Source organism: Eulemur rufifrons, chromosome 7, assembly GCF_041146395.1.
Source record: "Eulemur rufifrons isolate Redbay chromosome 7, OSU_ERuf_1, whole genome shotgun sequence".
NCBI classification, from domain to species: Eukaryota; Metazoa; Chordata; class Mammalia; order Primates; family Lemuridae; genus Eulemur; species Eulemur rufifrons.
In genome coordinates this window covers 14,129,626-14,150,681 of record NC_090989.1, presented here as the reverse complement: position 1 = coordinate 14,150,681, position 21,056 = coordinate 14,129,626, and the positions used below count along the sequence as shown (strand labels likewise).

Here is a 21,056-nt window from a genome sequence, read left to right as displayed (position 1 = left end):
TTAGTGTACCCATCACCCAAATAGTGTACATTGTACATTATAGGTAATTTTTAATCCCCCAACTCACTTCCGTGACTCCACTTCAGAGTCTCCAAAGTTCATTATACCATTACATATGATTATGTGTACCCATCATTCAGCTCCCATTTATAAGTGAGTACATGTAGTATTTGCTTTTCCATTCCTGAGATACTTCACTTAGGCCAATGGCCTCCAGTTTCATCCAAGTTGCCACAAAAGGCATTATTTCATCCTTTTTTATGGCAGTGTAGTATTCTATGGTATATATAAAACACATTTTCTTTTATCTACTCATCAGTTGATGGGCACTTAGGTCGATTCCATTTCTTTGCAATTGTGAATTGTGCAGCAATAAACATACATGTATAAATGTCTTTTTGATATAATGACTTATTTTCCTTTGGATAGATACCCAGTGGTGGGATGGGTGGATTGAATGATATGTCTATTTTCAGTTCTTTGAGGAATCTCCATACTCTTTTCCATAAAAGTTGTACTAATTTACATTCCCACCAACAGTGTATAAGTGTTTCCTTTTCACTGGGCTGAGATATATTGTTTTTTGACTTTTTAATAATGGACATTCTGACAGCAGTAATGTGATATCTCATTGTGGTTTTAATTTTCATTTCCCTGATGATTAGTGATGTTGAACATTTTTTCATATGTTTGTTGGCAGTTTGTATATCTTCTTTGAGAAATATCTGTTCTTGTCTTTTGCTCACTCTTTAATGGGGTTATTTGTTTTGTGTTGTTGCTGTTTGTTTGAGTTCCTTGTTGATTCTCAATATTAGTTCTTTGTCAAATGTATAGTTTTCAAATATTTTCTCCCATTCTGGAAGTTGTCTATTTTCTCTGTTTAGTATTTATTTTGCTGTGCAGAAACTTTTTAGTCTAATTAAGTCCCGTTTATTTATGTTAGTTTTCTTAATATCTTTTTTAGAAAAGGACCTATTCAAAGTTTTGCCCATGTTTTTATTTGGTTGTTTGCTTTCTTATTGTTGAGTGTGGAGAGTTCTTTAAATATTTTAAATACAACTCCTTTATTAAATGTGATTTTAAATATCTTCTACCAGGCTGCATTTGTGTCTTTTTATACATATGGTAGTGAGTTTTGAAGAGAAGTATTTTTAATTTTGATGAAGTACACTTTATCAATGTTTACTTTAGGGATTGTGTTTTGGATGTTGTATCTCAGACATTTTTACATAACCTAATATCTTAAAGGTTTTCTCCTTTGCTATTCATTTCTAAAAACCTAGCATCTATCTTCACTAATATTTTAATCTGTTACCTTTAAGATTATCAATGATGGTTTCTCTACATGAAATGTAAATTTTTGCCTCAGTCCTAACTCCATGGCACATTTGATACTGCTTTCCGTACTCTCTATCATGAACCTTGTCCTACTTCAATTTCAGTAGTGCTCTAAACTCATGGTTCTATTTTATTTACATCGCAATTAATACCCCTTTTGTTGTCATACCTGTTTTGTCTCTTTTCTCATCCTATTCCTGCAAATATAGATATTTCTTAATCTTCCTCTTCAATTTTATCAATCTACATTTCACTTAAATGTTCAATTAATAATTCTACATGAATTCTAGATTCAGAATCAAAGGCTTGTTCCTGATCACTGTTCCTTCATTTGTAATTGTCTGCTAGACTCTTCCATTGGGAACAACTTACATTTCAAGTGAAACATTTATACACACATAATGCTTTCTCCAAAGTTGATTCCTTCTCCCATGAACTTTATTTCTACTTATGGCACCAGATTCTCTTTGTCACTCATCTATACCACTGTCTACATCATATTCCCTGAGGTGAGATTAATAGTAAAATATAGTTCAGGTAATATCTCCCCTTTGGTTACAGTTATCTTGAATACTTCTGTATTGCCTACAGAATAAAACCAAAGTATTTTATCATTCAAGGCTATTTACAATATGGTTGCAATATACATTTCCAAACATAATTCCTTCAGGTCTTCTTTATATGGAACTCCAGATGACCCTATTTGCCATTCTCAATAAATGGATCATGTACATTTCTGGTTTCCTCTTTGTTTTATTGAATGTTCTTCCGCCTTGTCTACGCATACCTATATTCTACTTATTCTTACAGGTCAGGTCAAACATAATCACTACCAGGAAACCATCATTTCTGCCTAACTAGAAGTAATATATCTTCCTTTTGAACTGTTTTCTACTTTACATGTCTCCTAGCATATTATTTCATGCCTTATATTTTATTAAATTTGCATTTTATTTTTGCTTCTGAGTAATAATTGTATTGAAGACATTATAGCCTGATTTGTGTTTGTATTACTAATAATCCCCAACATGCTAATTACTTTTGTAAATATTTATTCCAATGATAAATAAGAAAGGCCTTAGTCATTGTTTTCCTCTATTAAGTTCATGCATTTTATTTTCTCTTTATCTCAAGTATTCTTCACATCAGAATGAAGCCTTGCATATAGACCAAAGTATATGATGGGAAATGGCTATTGAGGAAAATTGATTAGAACTTTGCCAAATTTGTCTTAATTTCATTAATATTTTCTGTGTGTCTCCAATCTATTCATTTAGATGTAGATGTATATCTTCAGCTTTTTTGGCCCTTAGTTCTATTCATTAGAACCTATCATTGTCTTTCGGACAATGAGACCTTTTTATAATGAAAACAAAGATTTACTATAAACCTAAAAAGAGTGAGCTATAGGCATATTACATTGCTTGTCACCAAAGTCGTGGATTTTCCCAGTTAGCACACTTCACAGCCAGGGAAAGAATGCAGTTCACTTTGCAGGTCACAGAGGATGCTTGGCTTAGTTATTTCCCTGCACATTAAAGCACCTCTCCTGGATTCCTTATACTCCAGACTCTCTAGACACACAGGTACTTTGAGAAGACACTTTACAATATGAAATATCATTTTGAAGTATAGAAGTTTTCTAGTTTTTTTTAATAGAACATGAGATCAAAATAGCAATAATATGACTTGTTGACAACTCAACAGTTCCACTAAAATCAGTAGGTGATCTCTGGATGTTTTGTCCTAACAAACTTTTATCCTGCCAGATAGAATAGCACTCAGAACAAATGAAAACTTTGAATTGGCTAAAACATTTGTTTACACTGAAGCATTACTTTATAACATTTTATAAAAGATGGAGAATCACTCTTCTTCAATTCAGAGACTGACATTTACGTGATTCAAATCTTTATCCTGATTTCTATCACAGACAATTCCCATGTTCTGATAAAATAGTTTTTTCTGCAAGTTTTCTTATGGGTAAAAACTTCTCATCTCTCTCTTGACTAATATACCTCCAGATATGGTCTTATTTTAAATTCTAGGAAATTAATTTGTGATGGAATTCTCCAAAAACCTGGGAGTTGGTTATTATAAGTAGCTGCCTTTTGTTATGTTAGAAGTAGGAAAAGGAGATCTGTTCAACTCTCCACCTACTTTATGTCACCAAGAGTCCTTCTCCAGAGCAATTCAGGGCCATTTTGAAAATAATGGAGGACACTTTCCTGTCTGAAAATCTGCCTATGGATTGGATTATGTAGCAAATGACCCTTTAACCTAAAAAACAAAATCCTGAATCAATAGGAACCTTGCATGTGATATGAAACATCACTTAGACTACTGTGGAACTAATTTTATGATAAATAAAGTAGTAAATTTCGTAATAATCATCCAATATCTGTCATTTTAACATTAGGTTTGACATGAATGAACTGAGTTCAGGTTTTATTTAATGGTTGTGCATAAAATCGAAGAAATGGAAAACAAAGGCTCAAACTAGAGTGGCCATGGGTATTACAGAGCATTGGTCAACTACCCTGCTTGTCCAGTGCTGGGTTTCTTTTGATGTATTGGCTTAGAAATCAATACATTAGAAAAATAAATAAAGTGTTACCAGGCTTAATATTCAAACCAGAAATAAGTAGCTGGTTTTTTTCTATGGGAAATTTAATGAATTTTCAGCCAAAGAAAAAGAGGGAGAGAGAATGGGTTAGATGTCCTAAGTCGTCACGAGAATGCTGTACTCTGCTGACCACCCTGGATCAGTTATGCATCCATCGGCTCCCTTTCCACATACACTCACAAACCTTCCCATCTTTCCTCTGGGTGACAAAAACAGGAGGCTGACAGAGATACGGCTTTTTTAGAAGAAAAAGAGAACCCACAGACTAATTAATGGAATTTGAGGGAAGTTGATTGGAATCAGTAGTGAAAATGATGACCAAATTGTATGCTTAAAGGGGTGATATATAATCTTCTACCTTATTTTCTGTTGATAAAGTGGAATTGTGGAAGTGATGGAAAGCTGATTTGAAATAGGTTCAAAGTTGGGTCAACAGTACCTTGATTTAAGCAGGGGAACTCTAATCTGGCAGTCAGCCTCAAGTTTTGCCTAATGTAATAATTAACACAAAATATCACCTGGGTGGGCAGAGGTTCCATCATTTTTCACACAGCAGTTATAGAAATGTGCACCTACACTGAGCTTAAAATGGGGGAAAATCCACTATTCCTATGAACAGAACTAGTTAAATTGTTAGAAGTTTGGCTGGTTCTTCTGGGGGAGAAGGAAGTGGGGTGCTCTTTCCTGTGAAGGAAGAATGGGAACAGTTGGTCCATCTCTGGGCTCAGCCCCTCCTGTAGCCTGACAACTTTAGATCCATTTGGAGATGATGATAAAAAGTCAATTTTTACAGTGGGTTCTGGCTGCTATAAGGGAGCTTCGGTTCTCTTAGGGAAATTACCCTGAGATAGCCAAACTCCTGTGGGACACCACAGATGAGGCACTGAGTGCCTTGAATGGGGTGTACAATGCCAAAGATGATGAACCATTTGTAGAATGAGAATGAGAAACTGATTCTAAGACTTCTAGATAAATTCTTACAGTCAGCCCCACCACACTGGAAAACTTTTCTAGGTCTTATGTTGAAACTGGGTGACTGAAAATGAGGTGCTATCTTCACAATGGAGCAGTAGATGCTCCACATTAAAAAATGTGTCTCAAGTCTCACGTAGCCAAAAGGCACAAACTTTGTGGCCACAAAGCAATGTGGCTGTGACTCTTGAGTCCAAGTAGTTCCAAGGCTTAAATAAGTGGTGCCAATAATGATGATGTTACTGCTTAACATAGGACACTGGGTCAACTAAGAAATTAGAATTTTGTTTTTTTGAGTCCCAAGCAGATGTCTTGCTGCCCCAAACTGAAAGTAAAGACACCTTTGGCTTTCTGGTGGCACTCTCCTCTCTCTCTCCCTCTTTTTCCACACCCACTGTTCTCTTCCTGCCTCTCTTCCCTGACATCAGTCACTTTGAGGAAAAAGATGATTCAGGGTAGGACCAACGTCTATGTTCTGCAAGGGAGACTGCTTAGATTTAGCTAATGAGGTTTTGGAAGAGATCACAGTGGGGAAGGGAAGATAATGTGACCTTGTGGGTGAGGACCTTTGAGCCAATTTAATGTACAGTCGTCCCTCAGTATCCCTGGGGGATTGGTTCGAGGATTCCCACAGATACCAATTCCATGGATGCTCAAGTCCCTTGTATAAAATGGTATAGTATTTGCATATAACCTGTGTACATCCTCCCATATACTTTAAATCATCTCTAGATTACTTACAATACCTAACACAATATGAATGAATGCTCTGTAAATAGCTGTTATGCTGCATTTTTTAGTGAATAATGAAGAGGAAAGAAGTCTGTATATGTTCCATACATATGCAGCCATCCACTTTTTTCCCTGAATATGGAAAAAATGAAAAATGTTTTCAATCTGTGGTTGGTTGAATTCACAGATGCTGAAAGCACAGATGTAGAGGGCTGACTGCACTTTTGCTGTTGTACATGTTATATGCCTATAGTTCCTTATTCCATAAATTCCAAAGGGGATTCTCCTGATTGACAAGAACTGTATGTGCAGAAGTGCTAGTACCTTCATGGCCTCTGTGAGCTACAAGTCACTGTGATGGATGATTTTGCTGATTGGAGCCCTGGTGGCAGGGAGACGTCTCCACCTGAATGCTGCTTAGAGTCCTGTTAGTAGTGTCCTTACCTGAATGCTGTCTGAGACATACTAAATAGGTGTGGTTGCAATCTCTGGAGGTCAGACTAATCAGAGTGGTCAGTACAATATCATACTCATAGGAAAATTCCCCAGAAACTAGAGTAAGAAGACAAGGATAGGGTGTTTTTTGGGGGAAAAAAAAATCCCCATGAGTCTCTTGCATTTCTGCATGTCTTGAGAGCAGACTCACTTGTTCCTTTTGTTCTGAAATGTTGTTTTAAGCATGTTTGTATAGTAAACAGCCTTGGAAAACAGATAAAGTATTTCTGGGGCAAATGCCAGGCATGCTTACTGTCTACTGTCATATCTAAGACCCAGGTGTCCTCAGCTCAGAGTTCCTCAACCTTAGCACCTTATGCAGCTGTCACCTGGCCCTGGGGGAACTGGAGCTCAGGGAACCGGTGCAAATGCTCACACTGGCTTCTGCTATTGCCATGAATAATAAAGGTCTTTGTCTCTGACCTAGGGTTCTCATGTCTTCTGCCAGCATTCATGAAACTATGATAAGTTAAGTTTCTGGCATACAAATAGGGTAAAATACCTGACTTTTCATGGTTCTCAATGCCTCCTTCATAGATTTCTCTTTTCTAGTTGAAATTGTGGCACTGGGACATCATCACCACCAACTTTATTGCTTTGACAATGATTTAACAAGACACAGAAATTTTACTAGAAATACAATAGTTATAAAAATATTTAAATATTGGTGGTAATTTATGCAGCAGTAAGTAGTAGAGATTAATTGAAGCTATTAGAAGATAAAGAAAACAACTTGATGTTGTATTGAAAACACATCTTAAAAGCTCACAAGGCATTAAAAGAAAAAGCTGACAAAGAAAAGAAACAAATATGAAAGATGGTTTAATTAATAAAGTCTTAAGGCTGACTGGCAGAGCAGTAAATGGGTCTGCCAGATTTTTCTTTAAAGCAATCCAGACATATAACATGATCTTCCATGAATCTACTCACCCCCTTCCACTATGCTAGGTACAGATGTTTGAATACTTTATTTAGAAATTGGTTACTATGAGGGATTACTCAAAATGGCTGAGGGTATAAGGTATGGAAGGCAGGGGCAAAAGCTTTTGAATATATAGCTCATTTGTTACTAAGCAAAGGCATTCCACTAGGGGTCAGCAGCCACAAAAGCCTAACCATGCATGAGACACAAGAGCCAGCCATGAGACCTGTGTATCCTGCGGCTGCCTTTGCTGTCCATGTAGCCCAGAGTTTTGAGTGCAGATTGTTGGGTGGAAGGAACTAGAGACACAGGAAGAAAAAGACAGAGGATGATTGTAGGGGAAGCTCTGGACACATCACAACCAGAGGGGGTGACTGCAGTGGTTTCTCAAGATCTGGGTAGACCGCATGCTGGTTGGCAGCTGGTGGTTCCTCTTAGGTTTCTTGGCAGTTGTTCAGGAGCCAGGTTCTGCCATGGTTGCTATAGTCTTAAGAAAGGTCATCGTTGAGGGTCACAGGGAAAAAAGAGTTATGAGAGGAGATGACAGAACCAAGGCAATAACCCCTGAGGGAATGACAGCTGTAGTTTTCAGCTGAGCAATTATTGAAAGACAAGATGACCTTAGTTTAGATTCTAGGTAAAGCACCCACCCTTACTTAGTGCTTTTTCCCATTCTAGGAGCTGTGGCTTCTAGAATTATTATTATTATTTTTTTTTTTAGTAATGGTTTTTGGCATCCAATGCAGGCTGTATGCTGACTCATTGTTTCAAAAATGGTTATGAACATAACTCAATTATTTATATATTAGGGAAGATGGCTACTTATTGCCATGAAAAAGTACCTATTGAATCTCTAACACAAGGAACCTATGGTCTTATTTACCATTCACCAAACCATGCATTTAGAGAAACAATATTCCAATCTTTATTAAAAGTTCCTTAAAATTCTATGGATAAATAAAAGTTTATTATACCTGGCATATTAACTTAGGATAGGCCTTGTTTATGACTTAATAAAGGTTTTTATATGTATTGTATGTGCCCTTTAATGTACATACAGGGCTCACTAAAAACTATTGTGCTTATACATTTAAATACTTTTAATAAACTTCTCATGAGGGATACTTTGAGGCACAGTCAATGGGTCACTGGAATGAGAGCCACAAGCCTTGGGTTCTAGCCTTGACTCTGCTGCTAATGAACTATATGAACTTGAATAAATCACTTAGCCTCAGCTGGTGTATTTGCTCAATTGCATATGAGTGAGGCTCACTAAGGATCTCTCACACACTTAAATATACTTAGGATTCTATGAAAATACAACTGTAATAGAAATGAAGCAGCGTAAGAAGAAAACATGGAAAAATGATTAATTGGTCTTTGCCACAAATACATAGGCCGTTAGCATTTCACTCAGATACCTGATGGAAGTATGAGGAAGACTTAACTCTGATTAGACATCTTTCAGAGCAAAACACAGCTTGGGATAATACTTGTCCTCTGAGGCAAGCTCAATGGCTGAGTGTAGAATATTGTTTTTTGATTGCCTAGCATTCCATTTGCAGCCCCAGGGCACCAGAGCATTGGCCTTAGATTAGGAGCCCCTCTAGGACCTTCTCAAGATCAATGCTTTGATCTGAAGTCATTCACTGCAGGAAATTAAACCAGACTCCTGGGGACCAGGCCACCATCAGCTATAGCCTCAGGGAGAAGGGAAACTGGGAGCAGGACCCCTTTAAGCAAACTGCTGCACAAATAGAGACTTGAAAAATGAAAGAACACTGACAACTGTTTCTATTTTCTCAGAAAGATGTATTTCTTTCAGTGGCATTGGGTGTTTTACTTTGTTTACGGTAAATGTGATTGTTAAATAAAAACATGGTAGCATTTGTGAATACCAATAGAGCTAAAGTTTTATTTCACTCTCTCTTGCAGTTTAATTTAATAAAATATGAGGTCTACAGAGAGAATCTCAACATGCATTAATAGATTGATTTCCTTACACATAGAGCATCAAAGTGAGGGTAGCTCATGACAAGGGGGAGAGAACAACAACAGGTAACAAGCTTACTGTAAATTTTGACAGTTTATAGTGAAGGAGGCTTTTTATTCCAGGTATTTTACTTTGCACAGCCAATTTAAGTAAGGAGCATGAAACAGTCCATGAAGTAACAGTGACAAGGCAGTACACTTCTAAGGGAGGTGCTATTCTTAGCCTTCTCTTTGATTTTCAGTCTTCTTTTCTCATTATCTTTGTCAATTAGTAGTTACTGAATTCCTGCAGAGGCATTGACCCTGTACTTAAAACAATACCATATTGAGTAATGGAAGAATAAAAATTGACTTAACCATTTTCAGACATTTACCCTTGAGATTTCTTTGTTCTTGTGTCTCTATGCAACTACATTGGTTTTGCCTTTGGGCCCCAAGGAACAACTCTCTTTGAATTCCATTAGAGAGTCCGTTTCCGTAAAGCTGGAGAAAACTATACAAAAATTCAGGCAAATAACTTGCTACTATGCAATTACAAAAAGTTTTTTTTTTTTTTTAAAGTTCAGCTTTAGATGTTTACTGTATTTATACCTATGCCTATCGTGTATTTTATACCTCATCCAGGTCATAGCTCTGATATAACCAGAAATAATGAGTTATTAATTGTATGAAGAAGTATAATGATCTTGTTGTGATCTGGCTGTTCCTCTCTAAACTATTTTTTTCAACCAATTATCATTTGAGTTCACATGGAAGAATCTAGAACAACTCTCTAGGTGAAAGAATTTCAAGCTGAGGGAATAAGTTGGACTCCTGAAAGTAGAAACAGGAAGCAGAATTAGGGAAAGATATTTTGGCTTAAAGAAAGGTGTGAGTGATTCTCACCCAAAGTGGAACGAAGTCCTGTCCTCATGTCCCATTAGTATCTACAATGAACTCAAAATTTCAAAAAGAAACATTATTTAACTAAAAAAGAATAGGGACTAAAGGGTATGGAAAATGAAATTACTAACATTAAGATAATAAAGCTTATATTGGACGAGTCTGAGTCCATACCACCTAGATCCTTTTTCTGGAACCTAAGCCCTGTCAATTTCACAGGATTTGAAGTTAATATTTGTTCTTTTACAGGATATTTCAAGTGCATAATGTTTTAAAAACTCTAATGAAAACATTCCCATTTTCTTTTTTGTATTTATTCCTGAGTTATAAATGAGCCATCCAGTCTACTATACTTAGTTCACTGGTCATCTTCTCTTTAGTATCACAACAATACAGTATAACCAGACCAATTATTTTCAGTCAAATTATTTGTGCAGACCCTTCATATAGCACAGATATTTCCCCCACATCTGAAGCTACTCTAATGACTAGAAGGGTAATACAATTAAGATAGCCGGGGATTATAGCTCAAGCCTTAAATTCCAACTCACAGGTTAAAATCCTAGTTCCACCATTTACTACCTGTACTGGGAAACTTACTTATGTGTGCCTTTGTACTCACTGGAAAAAGGGGGATTAAAAATTGTACTTATCCCATTGAGTTATTTGAGTTTAAAATGATAATGATATGTACAAAGTGTCTGGTAAATAATAAGCATTCAATTAATAAGAGTGATTTTATAACTCTTTACACAGTACTACATGGGCAAGAAGATGTTCTTGATAGTCATTATGCTTGACTTCTAGGAGAAGAAGCATGTGGTTAAACTACACAAGTCTTGAAGAGTCTAGGGTACCAATGCAAAAATCCTACCAGAGTCTTTCTGCTATGTCAGGAAGAAGTCCTTGATCTATGAAGAATGCTCTGTAGCATGTAGTCACTGGGTTGTTTCTACATTATTTGAAAGTGAGTACTGTATAGAATATCCAGGTTTTATCCCATACTGCTTACATCCTTTTTACATGAAATAGTGATTTTCTTGGTCTCTGCTCTGGAGTTAAAATGCATTATAGACAATCATAAAAATAAGCTCAAGTTGAGGTCAAAGAGACAAATATCAGATGAAGTACAAAATGACACCTACCATATATTGCATTCTTATCATGTGCCAAACACTCCAGTAAGCATTTAATTGGAATGATGTCATTTAGTTGTCACAATCGCCCAGTGAATTAGGTATTATAATCTCCATTCCTTATCTGCAATGAAGGCAATGAGTCTCACAAATGTTAATTTGTCTCAGAGCACACAATTATTAATTGAGAGGATTTGAAATTGAGCAAGGTCTAGTCATAATCTAAGGCTCATGTTCTTCCCTTTACACTGAATTTCCTACCAAGGTCTCTTTACATAATCATACCATTTCCTGTTTCAATATCAAAACTCTTTTGTACCCGAGTCTACACAATTTTCCCCTTTGTAGAGTTCAAGTGTATTCCATGTTGGGTTACATTAAATACTGGCCCTCTTTTCAGCTAAATTCTCCTTAAAGGAGTGGCCAAGCTCCACCTGGAAAGAATGATTTAAGGTCTAGAAAGTGAAACTTGTTTAACACTGGTGCCTCTCTCTTGCCACTCTCCTGCCCCCCAAAACACACACCATATAGGGACACTTTTCACCAAAATCCTGTTTTCTCAGCAAGCTACACCCAGTATAGGAATGTATACTTGAAAGGCACATGAAATGTCTGTGTTTTCACTATTGTCTTCAGAAACAGTGGCCCAGATGAACTGAGCTCTTTCCAGATAATCCAATTTAAGTTACATTAATAACAATTCTCACTGTGAATGAATTTCACCCATGTTTGCATGATTGGCTGTAACTGGAATCCTGTGAAGCTGCCACGAGATGAAGTCTCTCTTTATTACCGTCAATGCTGTCTTGTGGCCATCAGTGCTATGGCCAGAGCTTTCTGTCAATGACTCTTGCTGCACGGATGCTCTGCTGTTGTGGCTGCCACATGCTCTGCTACTGCTGATGGGATCCAATGTGTTTGGTCTCTCCCAGCTCTCCTTCAACTCCACCCCTCTGCAGAGCACCCAAATAGGTGGTTGTTTATAGATTTTAGGTTTAAACCTTCCTCTTTGGGTTGACCTCTGTCTATCCCACTGAATTAGTCAAGGTTGAGGAACAGAACCAATAAGGTGTCTATGTGTGTGTGTGTTTATCTATGAATGAATGAAGACGTTTATTACGAGGAATTGGCTCACACAATTATAGAGGCTAAGAAGTCCCATGATCTGCCACTGCAGTCTTCAACCTAGAGACCCAGGAAAGCCAGTGATATGATTCCAGTCCAATTGTGAAGACTTGAGAACCAGTGGAGCGGATGATATAAATCCCTGCCCAAAAGCAGGAGAAGATGGATGTTCCAGCTCAAGCAGGCAGGCAGAAAGCAAAAAGGAGCAGATTTCTCCTTCCTGTGCCTTTTCTTTTATTCATGCCCTCAATGGATTGAATGATGCCCACTTACATAGGGGAGGGCAATTCACTGAGCCCACTGATTTGAATACTAATCTCATCCAGAAAACCCTCACAGACCTGTCCAGAAACAATGTCTAATTTGGGCACCCCTTGGCTCAGTCCAGCTGACACATAGAATTACCACCACACCCATCCACAGAACTGGATGGTAAAAATTATCAATAGCATTAGCTTTGTCACAGTTTCAGAGATACTTGCCAATCCACTTCAACTAGGGCATGTACTTCTTAATCATCCCTTAATAGATGATGCTGCTTGCATTTTCCAAAATACAAAACAACTAATCTCTCTTTTGTTGTGTGAGTAGCTTTCCTTATCTGTCATAGATTTCTGGGTGTATTTAAATTCCTGTTACCTCCTCTATACTGAGCCTCTGAGCTAGTTGTATTGCTCAATCTTACCAAGCATGAGCATCTACTATACACAAAGTAACTCATTAAATTTCACACTTTCAATTTACTAACTCGTTAAGCCTCACAGTGGCCCTATAATTAACATTTCAATTTTGAAGTTGAGGAAACTGAGGTCTAGAGTGTTTAAATAATTTGCACATAGCACATTTGGATGTAAACAGCCTTCAGTCAGCAAAACTAAGATTCCAACCCATGGGAATTTGTCTTCAGAGGCTGTGCTCTTAACTACCAGCTTATGTTGCCCTGAAAAATGAAAGATTCAATTTCAGAGCACACCTAAAGCTTCAGAATATCTAAGCTACCTAAACAAAATTAATGAATTTCACACATTCTGACTCCATGGTCTCATGACCTTCATATTGATTATGTTTCCTGTCTTCTGTTGACTGCCACAAATGAGTTATTTTCTTCTGGTTTATACAATGAAAACTATGGTAAGGGGCATGTTTCCTTTTTTCAAATATTTTTACCGTTTTCATCAGGTTAAAAATACTTCATAACACAGAACCCACAAAAGTGTTGAATAAAAATAATACTGTGACAATTAAGTTTATAATTCCAAATGAAGAAAATTTATTTAATACGAAGGACATTTTCCCAACTTAAAAATTACTTGAGAAATGGTGAACACAGGAATAAGAGTAACAGGCATAGAGTGAAGTAAAGATGCTAAACTTGAGCTCATTCAGTTCAAAGCATTCATGCTCATAAAGTCCATGGAAGTGAAATTCAAAATTCTCTTGCACATTTCAAGTAATAGATTCAATCTCATATTTAACTTAAGAGTGTTGTGATTCAGTGATTAAAATAGTGGATGGCCACTATTATCATAATCCATAGGACTAGGTGGGCTTGTAGGTCTGTTTTGGCTCCAACATTTTATGGATTTCTGATAATAGTGGCACATTAGCTAATAACCCAGATTCAATGCTAAAGATTTCCATAGAAAATAACTAGCAGCCAAAGTGTAACTTTTTAAGTATTCGTGTAATTCCCCAGCTGCAACTCTTGCTGTTCTATAACAAATAATGCCCTAAAATAATTAACATGATTCCCAACCCCAGCTTCCACCAAAAGTGCCCCAAAATGAAAAAAAAAAAAAAAATTGTCTTTGGAGACAGTAATAGAAGATACGTTCATGTACTTACAAACACACACACAATATTTTGTAGTTAGAGGAATAGGAGTTACTAAATATCTCAAAAATCAATTCATCCAAGTGAAAATATACCCTCTCCCCTACAGATTCTTCACTTACTAGGCAATTGCAAACCACCAGTAACACAGCAAGTTGGTTTATAGGTGCCAGAAGAAGATTCCAGGAGTTGAGGCTCAGGTGCAACATTGACCAAAGGTCTACAGGAACTGGATTCAGAGTTCTGAGACTGGTATTGGCTGGATTCACATTCCTGAGTTTGGCAACTCTTAGACGTAGAAGTCTTAGGTGAACAGCACTTTTCCACGTGGCCCTCAGGTTGGCAGCTCTGGACTACAAAACCCATTTGCTGACTCTTTTCTGACTGGCAAGGCTGAGAAACACACTCTAACACTGCTGAGGAACTTTCTGAGTGGCATGTTGTCCTTTCACAGGGCTTGGAATTTGAATAAGTTGTTTGCACAATTCCAGGGAGGCAGGTACTTTGCACACAGCTGTCTTCTGTGGACAGGTTCTGTTCACAATTGGTCAGTTGGCAACTGGTGGTTTCACTGCAGGTTTCTTGAAAGTTGTCCAGGAGCCAGGTTCTGCTATGGTAGCTGCTAGGCAAACAAAATCCATCTTCAAAGCTTATAGGATTAGAGCCATGTACGATGGCAGAGAGTGGTGGGGCATTTTGGAAGCTCCTGAGTGAGCAGCAGTGACTATGAGGCATATTGCTAAAACCCTTAATTGAAGTTGGTCATAAGGACCCAACATGCTGAGTCTGAAAATTAAATTCTTTGCTGGAGAGATTATATACTCAGAAAACTGGGTGTTGGCTTCTTCTTTGCATCTTATTGCTTAAGTTAATTTGAAGGATACCATCTCATTAGCACTTTGTTTAGTTATATATGAAGGTGACATCTTAGTAACAAAGATGCCAAGTCCATTTTGAATCTTCAAAATGGCTTTTATGTTAGCTCCAAAGATGACTCATGCAGGGTGGACTTTGTCAAATGTGAGTCCCAACATGTCACCCAAGCTAACATATTTTTTCTCGTTTAGCTACCATGACCTTCCGTATTGGTAAGTGAACTACAAGAAATGTAGATGAAGACATCAAATTGAATACCAATTAACATTTAGCACTGGAGCTTTGAGAGATGCCATCTTGGCAGAATGTGGTAGTATGATGTTCAAGACATTCTTAATCAGAAGCAAATCCAATTGATCTCACTCTCATTCCACTAAGATAGTGGTCTCTCCAGTGGATCAGGGTGTGAGGGGACTCTTCAATAGCATTCCTTCGTACTGTTCAGCCAAAGTACTGAAGGTGGTTATTGGCCCTTGAATACTTCTCTTTTTGTCTTTTTGTTCCCCTCATCTATTTGAGGGCCAAGTTTAAAACCTTCCTCTTCATGAAGCTGTTTCCCATATTCCCATTTATAAGTTATTACTTCTTCCTCTGAATTACCAATGAATTTAACCCCCTTTTTTACTACAAGTGCACTTTACACCAAGTAGTATGTTTACTTTTGTTTACTTGCTTCTCGAAGGTTGATAATTTCTTTTGTAACAAATTTGCTTCAGATGTATTTTTCATTTTTGTTTATTTTGTGTATCGTTTTTTGACTGCAGACAGATGATCAGCTCCTATCTTTATTGCATTACTTAGTATGCTGTACTTTGCATAGGTTCACACCCATAGTAGGGAACCTCCCAGTACAATTTCTACAACACATTCTATAATTTGCTTAACTCAGCTAACGATAACAAAGCAGAATAGAAGTATATTCTTAGTATAGCATTTTAGTCTCCTTTTCTCAGGTCTGAAGAAATCCAAGAACATTTTAGGAACTCTCAATAACTCTTAAACCCTTCCTTGACATGTAAAAGACTAAGGATGTTATATATTTAAAAGGAAACATTTGAATGCATTCAGCTTTACATATTGCACAATCAACCTGTGTACAATACCTTTGTAATATGTGCAAGTTAATTATAATTTTGAATGACTACTCTTGTTTAAGGATCTCATTATGCCCTCTACATGAACCCTATACTGACTTAATTCTTATGCGTGTTTGTATTAATTATTGCGCAGAGGTTTCCACTATAGCTTGTGACTTTCCTGCTTAAAGTTGTCCCATGGATTCTCATAGTCCTCAGAATAAGATCCTTTCCCCTTATTCTGCCCTACAATCCCTTGCAAGACCTGGCTGCAGCCTATTTTTCTAACTCTTAACTCTTTCCCTCTCCCTCGCTCAACATGCTTCATCCCCACAGGCTTTATTCAGCTCCTTGAGCACGCCAAACCTTTCTTTGCTTGAGTATTTTACACATGCAGCTGCCTGCCTGCTTCACCCCTCCGCTGCCTTCTCCTATTCTGTACACAGTTCTCACCTTTTGTGTCTCAGCTTAAGAGTTACCTCTCACGGTGACTCTCCATCACCCTATCTGAAAAAAGAATTCCATTTCCAGGGTCTATTTTTTTTTTCCTTCAAAGACCTTATCTTAACTTCTGATGATTTCATTTATTTCTTCACTGTGCCTTTTCCACTGTGAGTTCCATGAAGGCAAGAAGCAAGTGCATCTTTCTCACTACTGCATCCCCAACACTGAGCATGGTGCCTGGCTGCCGCATAAGATCTCTATAAATGTATCTCAAAAAATTGATGAATAGAAGGTGCTAAATAAAAATGTGTTCAGATTACAAATGTCTGATAAAAAAATGGTTTTGAAACTTTGACATATGCAAGATTTCCAAGAATTGACAAGGGTACTGAGTTCAAAGATAGAAAGAAAAAAAAAAAAAAGCTATGCCAACCTGTCAACTACCCATTTGTGAAATAAGAACAAAGTCATTAGGAAAGCCACTTATCAGCATGGAACTAACTGAATCAATTATTTTAAAATCATGTTTGATGTAGGCATGTTTTAAAAGCTTTACCATGAAACCTGGCATGACTTTTCACTGCCAGCACAGAGTTCTGTTGCCAAATTGTCTGGGCAAAGAAAGGAAATCATGTTGGCTTGAATTTGCACAATTGTCTCCAGCCAACAGCCTTCTTATTAGCCTCACAATGTGCAGTAAATTAGTGAGTACTTGTGCAGCTCCAACTTCCCAAATGTCAGCTGGCGATGTTAGGTCTGTCATTTGTGAATAAGGTCACTCCATGTGTTCTTTTCTCCTTGGGATGAGGCATTAACTTGCACATTCTATGTAAGTGAGTGCTGAATGAATAGGTGTTTCACTATATAATTCTGATTCAATGAATAAATATGGATTTTGATCATTGCTGGATTTACCTGCTTTATTATTATGGAATAATGTAGGTTAGAGCAACTGGTCACCTTGGAAAAACTTAGTTTTGTAGGTACTCGAATAATGATAATTAAGTAGTCTATCTGTTATATTCTTGAGAAATAGATAGAGCCCGTTACCTGATTGCATATGGTGACCAGATAGTCTGCTACTAAATGGTTGAATGATACCCTGGTCTATCCTGGTCTTGAAGTACATGGATGATTACAGCTGCAGTGACACCTCCTAACCACCAGAGAGTGGAATATCAACACTTGGTGCAGGGAAAACAGTTAAATATAAGGATTCTGAGTCAGCATGCCAGGATTCTAAGCCAAAATCTATAATCTCAAACTGTAACTTTGAACAATTCCCTTAAGCTTTCTATGCCTTGGCTTCTTCATTTTTAAAATTAATATTATAAGAATACCAATCTCGTAAGGTTCTTTTATTGATTAAATGAGATATATGGTACCAGGTTGCCTGTCACATGTTGAGTGATAAATAGAAGTAGCTATTATTTCTGATCAGGTTAAGGATTTTCATGCAGACACTTCTCATAATAATATCAATCTAGAATTGGTACAAAATTATAAGAGAAAATAAGCACTGTACCTTTTTTGTTTTTGTAATTATGTTGTTAATTTATAATTGTGTGTTAATTTTTTACATTCCGTTCTTTTAAAGGTTGAGTTGTACTTATTCCCATTGGAGATGGAGATTTAGCTTGTCTCCATTTCTCAAGAGCTCAGCACTTGATGATTGTAAGGTTGAATAGTTTATATTGCTTTTATATTTGATTATGTGCCTACGCTGTACTTCTAATCACTTGTTTAACCACATAAAATAAAATAAGTCACTCTCAAATAACATAATTCATCCCATCGCTCCCACAATTTATTTACTTTATCTTTGCCTTAATTTTATCTCATCAACCAAACTTATGCCAAATAACCTGAGTTAATTTAAACGCATTCCTTTTCCCCAGTCAAGAAGTTTCATAGAGAATCATTGCATAGCAATGGAGGAACACTAGATCACAAGTGAAGAGACTTGGCTTCTAGCCTTGTTGGTTCTATTAATTCACTGCATGAATTTAGGCAAGTCACTCTGCAACTCTGGATATCTTATAAAATAATGAGTTTAGATGAGAAGCTCTCTAAGGTCCTTTCCAGCTGTCACATCCTATAATTTTCTATCACAATCTTAATATCTTAGAGTTGAAAGGACATTAAATGACATCTTGTCAAATCTACCTACTGAATGATATCCTCGCTTTCATTTAAGGCCATCTAATCTTTATTAAGATTACTTATGAAATTTTAACAGGATAGACCAAGGACGGAAGTTGGTAAACTGTTGGTTGCCATGCATGCTAGTAGATATTCACAACTGTATAGTGAGTAATCTTATAGTATTTGAGAGCAACTCCTGAGAATAAATAAAAAGTAAATAAATAAATGAATGATGAATGAATGAATAAATACATAAATAAAAGTTTGCTGAGGGGAATAACTAAATTTTGTTAGATATAACATTTTGTGAAATATGTCAAGTACCATATAGCCCTTCTGAGATAATGCCATGCATATAGAAAAAAGATTTAGGCTTTAGAATACTTCAAAATTATAGCACTATGACAATAATAATGATCTTCTTGTGGAATATGGAAATGGTCATTTGCCAACTTTCTCTGTTTCTAATGATACATTCTTTTAGAATATTATATCAGGAATTATATGTGACATCATTTCTTTTCTGAGACTAATCTCTAAATAATTTTGGTGCCTGGGATAGTCCTTCATCATTTACAATTCAATTATACTAGACTTTGATTCAAATAGTCAAAAAAGAAAAAAGAAAAAAAAGAGAAAAGTTGGAGGATTACACAGTGTGTATGTAGCTCTCGATGACGAATAATTGTAGAAAAGAATGAACCATGGTATCTTAATCATCTGAGCATTACAGTCCATATTGTCCAACCTCTTGTTCCATTATATATTGTATGTGAAAGTGTCATGGTTTATTATAGTATTTATACACTTGTTTTTACTCCTTTCACCAGATATATTTGTGCTTGCCTGCCTCGGTGATTAGCTTTGAGTAGAGCTATTTTTCTGTTTTTGAAGTTATTTTTCTGTTTTTGAAGTTATTTTTCTGTTTTTGTATGGCCCAGAAATGCAAATTTGTTTTTGAGTTCTCTCACTTCAGTGGACACTGCAGTTGTGATAACATGTGACTGAGATTGTGCTAAATCAATTTTGATGATGATGATCAGAGGATTGATGACAATTAGCTTATCTAAAAAGGGTTCCACCAGAAAAAATGAATAGATGTTTGATGCCATCGACATCATATATATCCTGGGTACTGTCACCCTGGATCCATTTCATTCAATTATCTTTTATTTCATACAGGCATACCTCATTTTATTGTACTTTTCTTTATTGTGCTTCACAGATGAGGTTTTTACAAATTGAGTTTGTAAAACTACTTTTCAATAGTATAAGCTTACTTTTTCAATAGTATGTGCTTACTTTGTGTCTCTGTATCACATTTTGGTAATTATCTCAATATTTCAATTTTATTATAATTATTGTTATTATATCTGTTACGGTGGTCTGTCATCAGTGATCTTTGATATTATTATTATAATTGTTTGGGGGCATCACAAACAGTGCCCATATGAGAGCAAACTTAATAAATGTTGTGTGTGTTCTGATGGCCATTCCCTGTCACTCTCCCTCTCCTTGGGCCTCCTTAATCCCTGAGATGCAATATTAAATTAGGCCAATTAACCCTACAATGGCCTCTAAGTGTTCTAGTAAAAGAAAGAGTTTCACGTCTCTCACTTTAAATCAAAAGCTGGAAATGATTAAGCATAGTGAGGAAGGCATGTTGAAAGCTGAGAAAGGCCAAGACCTAGACCTCTTGCACCAGTCAGCCAAGTTGTGAATTCAGAAGAAAAGTTCTTAAAGGAAATTAAAAGTGCTACTTCTAGTGAACACAGGAATGCTAAGAAAGCAAAACAGCCTTATTGTCGATATGGAGAAACTTTTAGTGGTCTGGATAGAAGATCAAACGAGCCACAACATTTCTTTATGCCAAAGCCTAATTCAAAGGAAAGCCTTTACTCTCTTCAAGTCTATGAAAGCTGAGAGAAGTGAAGAAACTGCAGAAGAAATGTTTAAAGCTAGCAGAAGTTGGTTCATGAGGTTTAAGGAAAGAAGCCACTAGCCATAACATAAAAGTGCAAGATGGAGCAGCATGTGCTGGTATAGAAACTGAAGCAAGTTACACAGGAGATCTAGCTAAGATCATTGATGAAGGTGGCTACACTAAACAACAGATTTTCAATGTAGATGAAACAGCCTTCTATCACAAGAAGATATCATCTAGGACTCCCAATAGCTAGAGAAGAGAAGTCAATGCCTGGCTTCAAAGCTTCGAAGGACAGGCTGACTCTCTTATTAGAGGTTAATGCAGATGGGAACTTTAGGTTGAAGCCAATGCTCATTTACCATTCTGAAAATCCTAGGGCCCTTAAGATTTATGCTAAGTCCACTCTGTCCATGCTCTATAAATGGAACAATAAAGATTAGATGACAGCTTATCTGTTTAGAACATGGTTTGCTGAATATTTTAAGCCCACTGTTGATACCTACTGCTTAGGAAAAAAAGATTCCTTTCAAACTAT

At 36.7% G+C, this 21,056-nt stretch overlaps 1 protein-coding gene across 1 annotated transcript; it reads right to left on the bottom strand.

The window, feature by feature from the left end:
* Positions 1–14,167: 14,167 nt before the first annotated feature.
* On the bottom strand, positions 14,168–14,788 carry KRTAP27-1 (keratin associated protein 27-1). Its single transcript, XM_069472590.1, has one exon. It carries the CDS (start codon positions 14,786–14,788, stop codon positions 14,168–14,170), a length of 621 nt encoding a protein of 206 aa, XP_069328691.1.
* Between the last annotated feature and the right edge of the window lie 6,268 nt (positions 14,789–21,056).

Bases quoted from the DNA above. Each gene is read 5' to 3' on its own strand.
- KRTAP27-1 (XM_069472590.1), bottom strand. From the start codon at position 14,788: ATGCCTCATAGTCACTGCTGCTCACTCAGGAGCTTCCAAAATGCCCCA.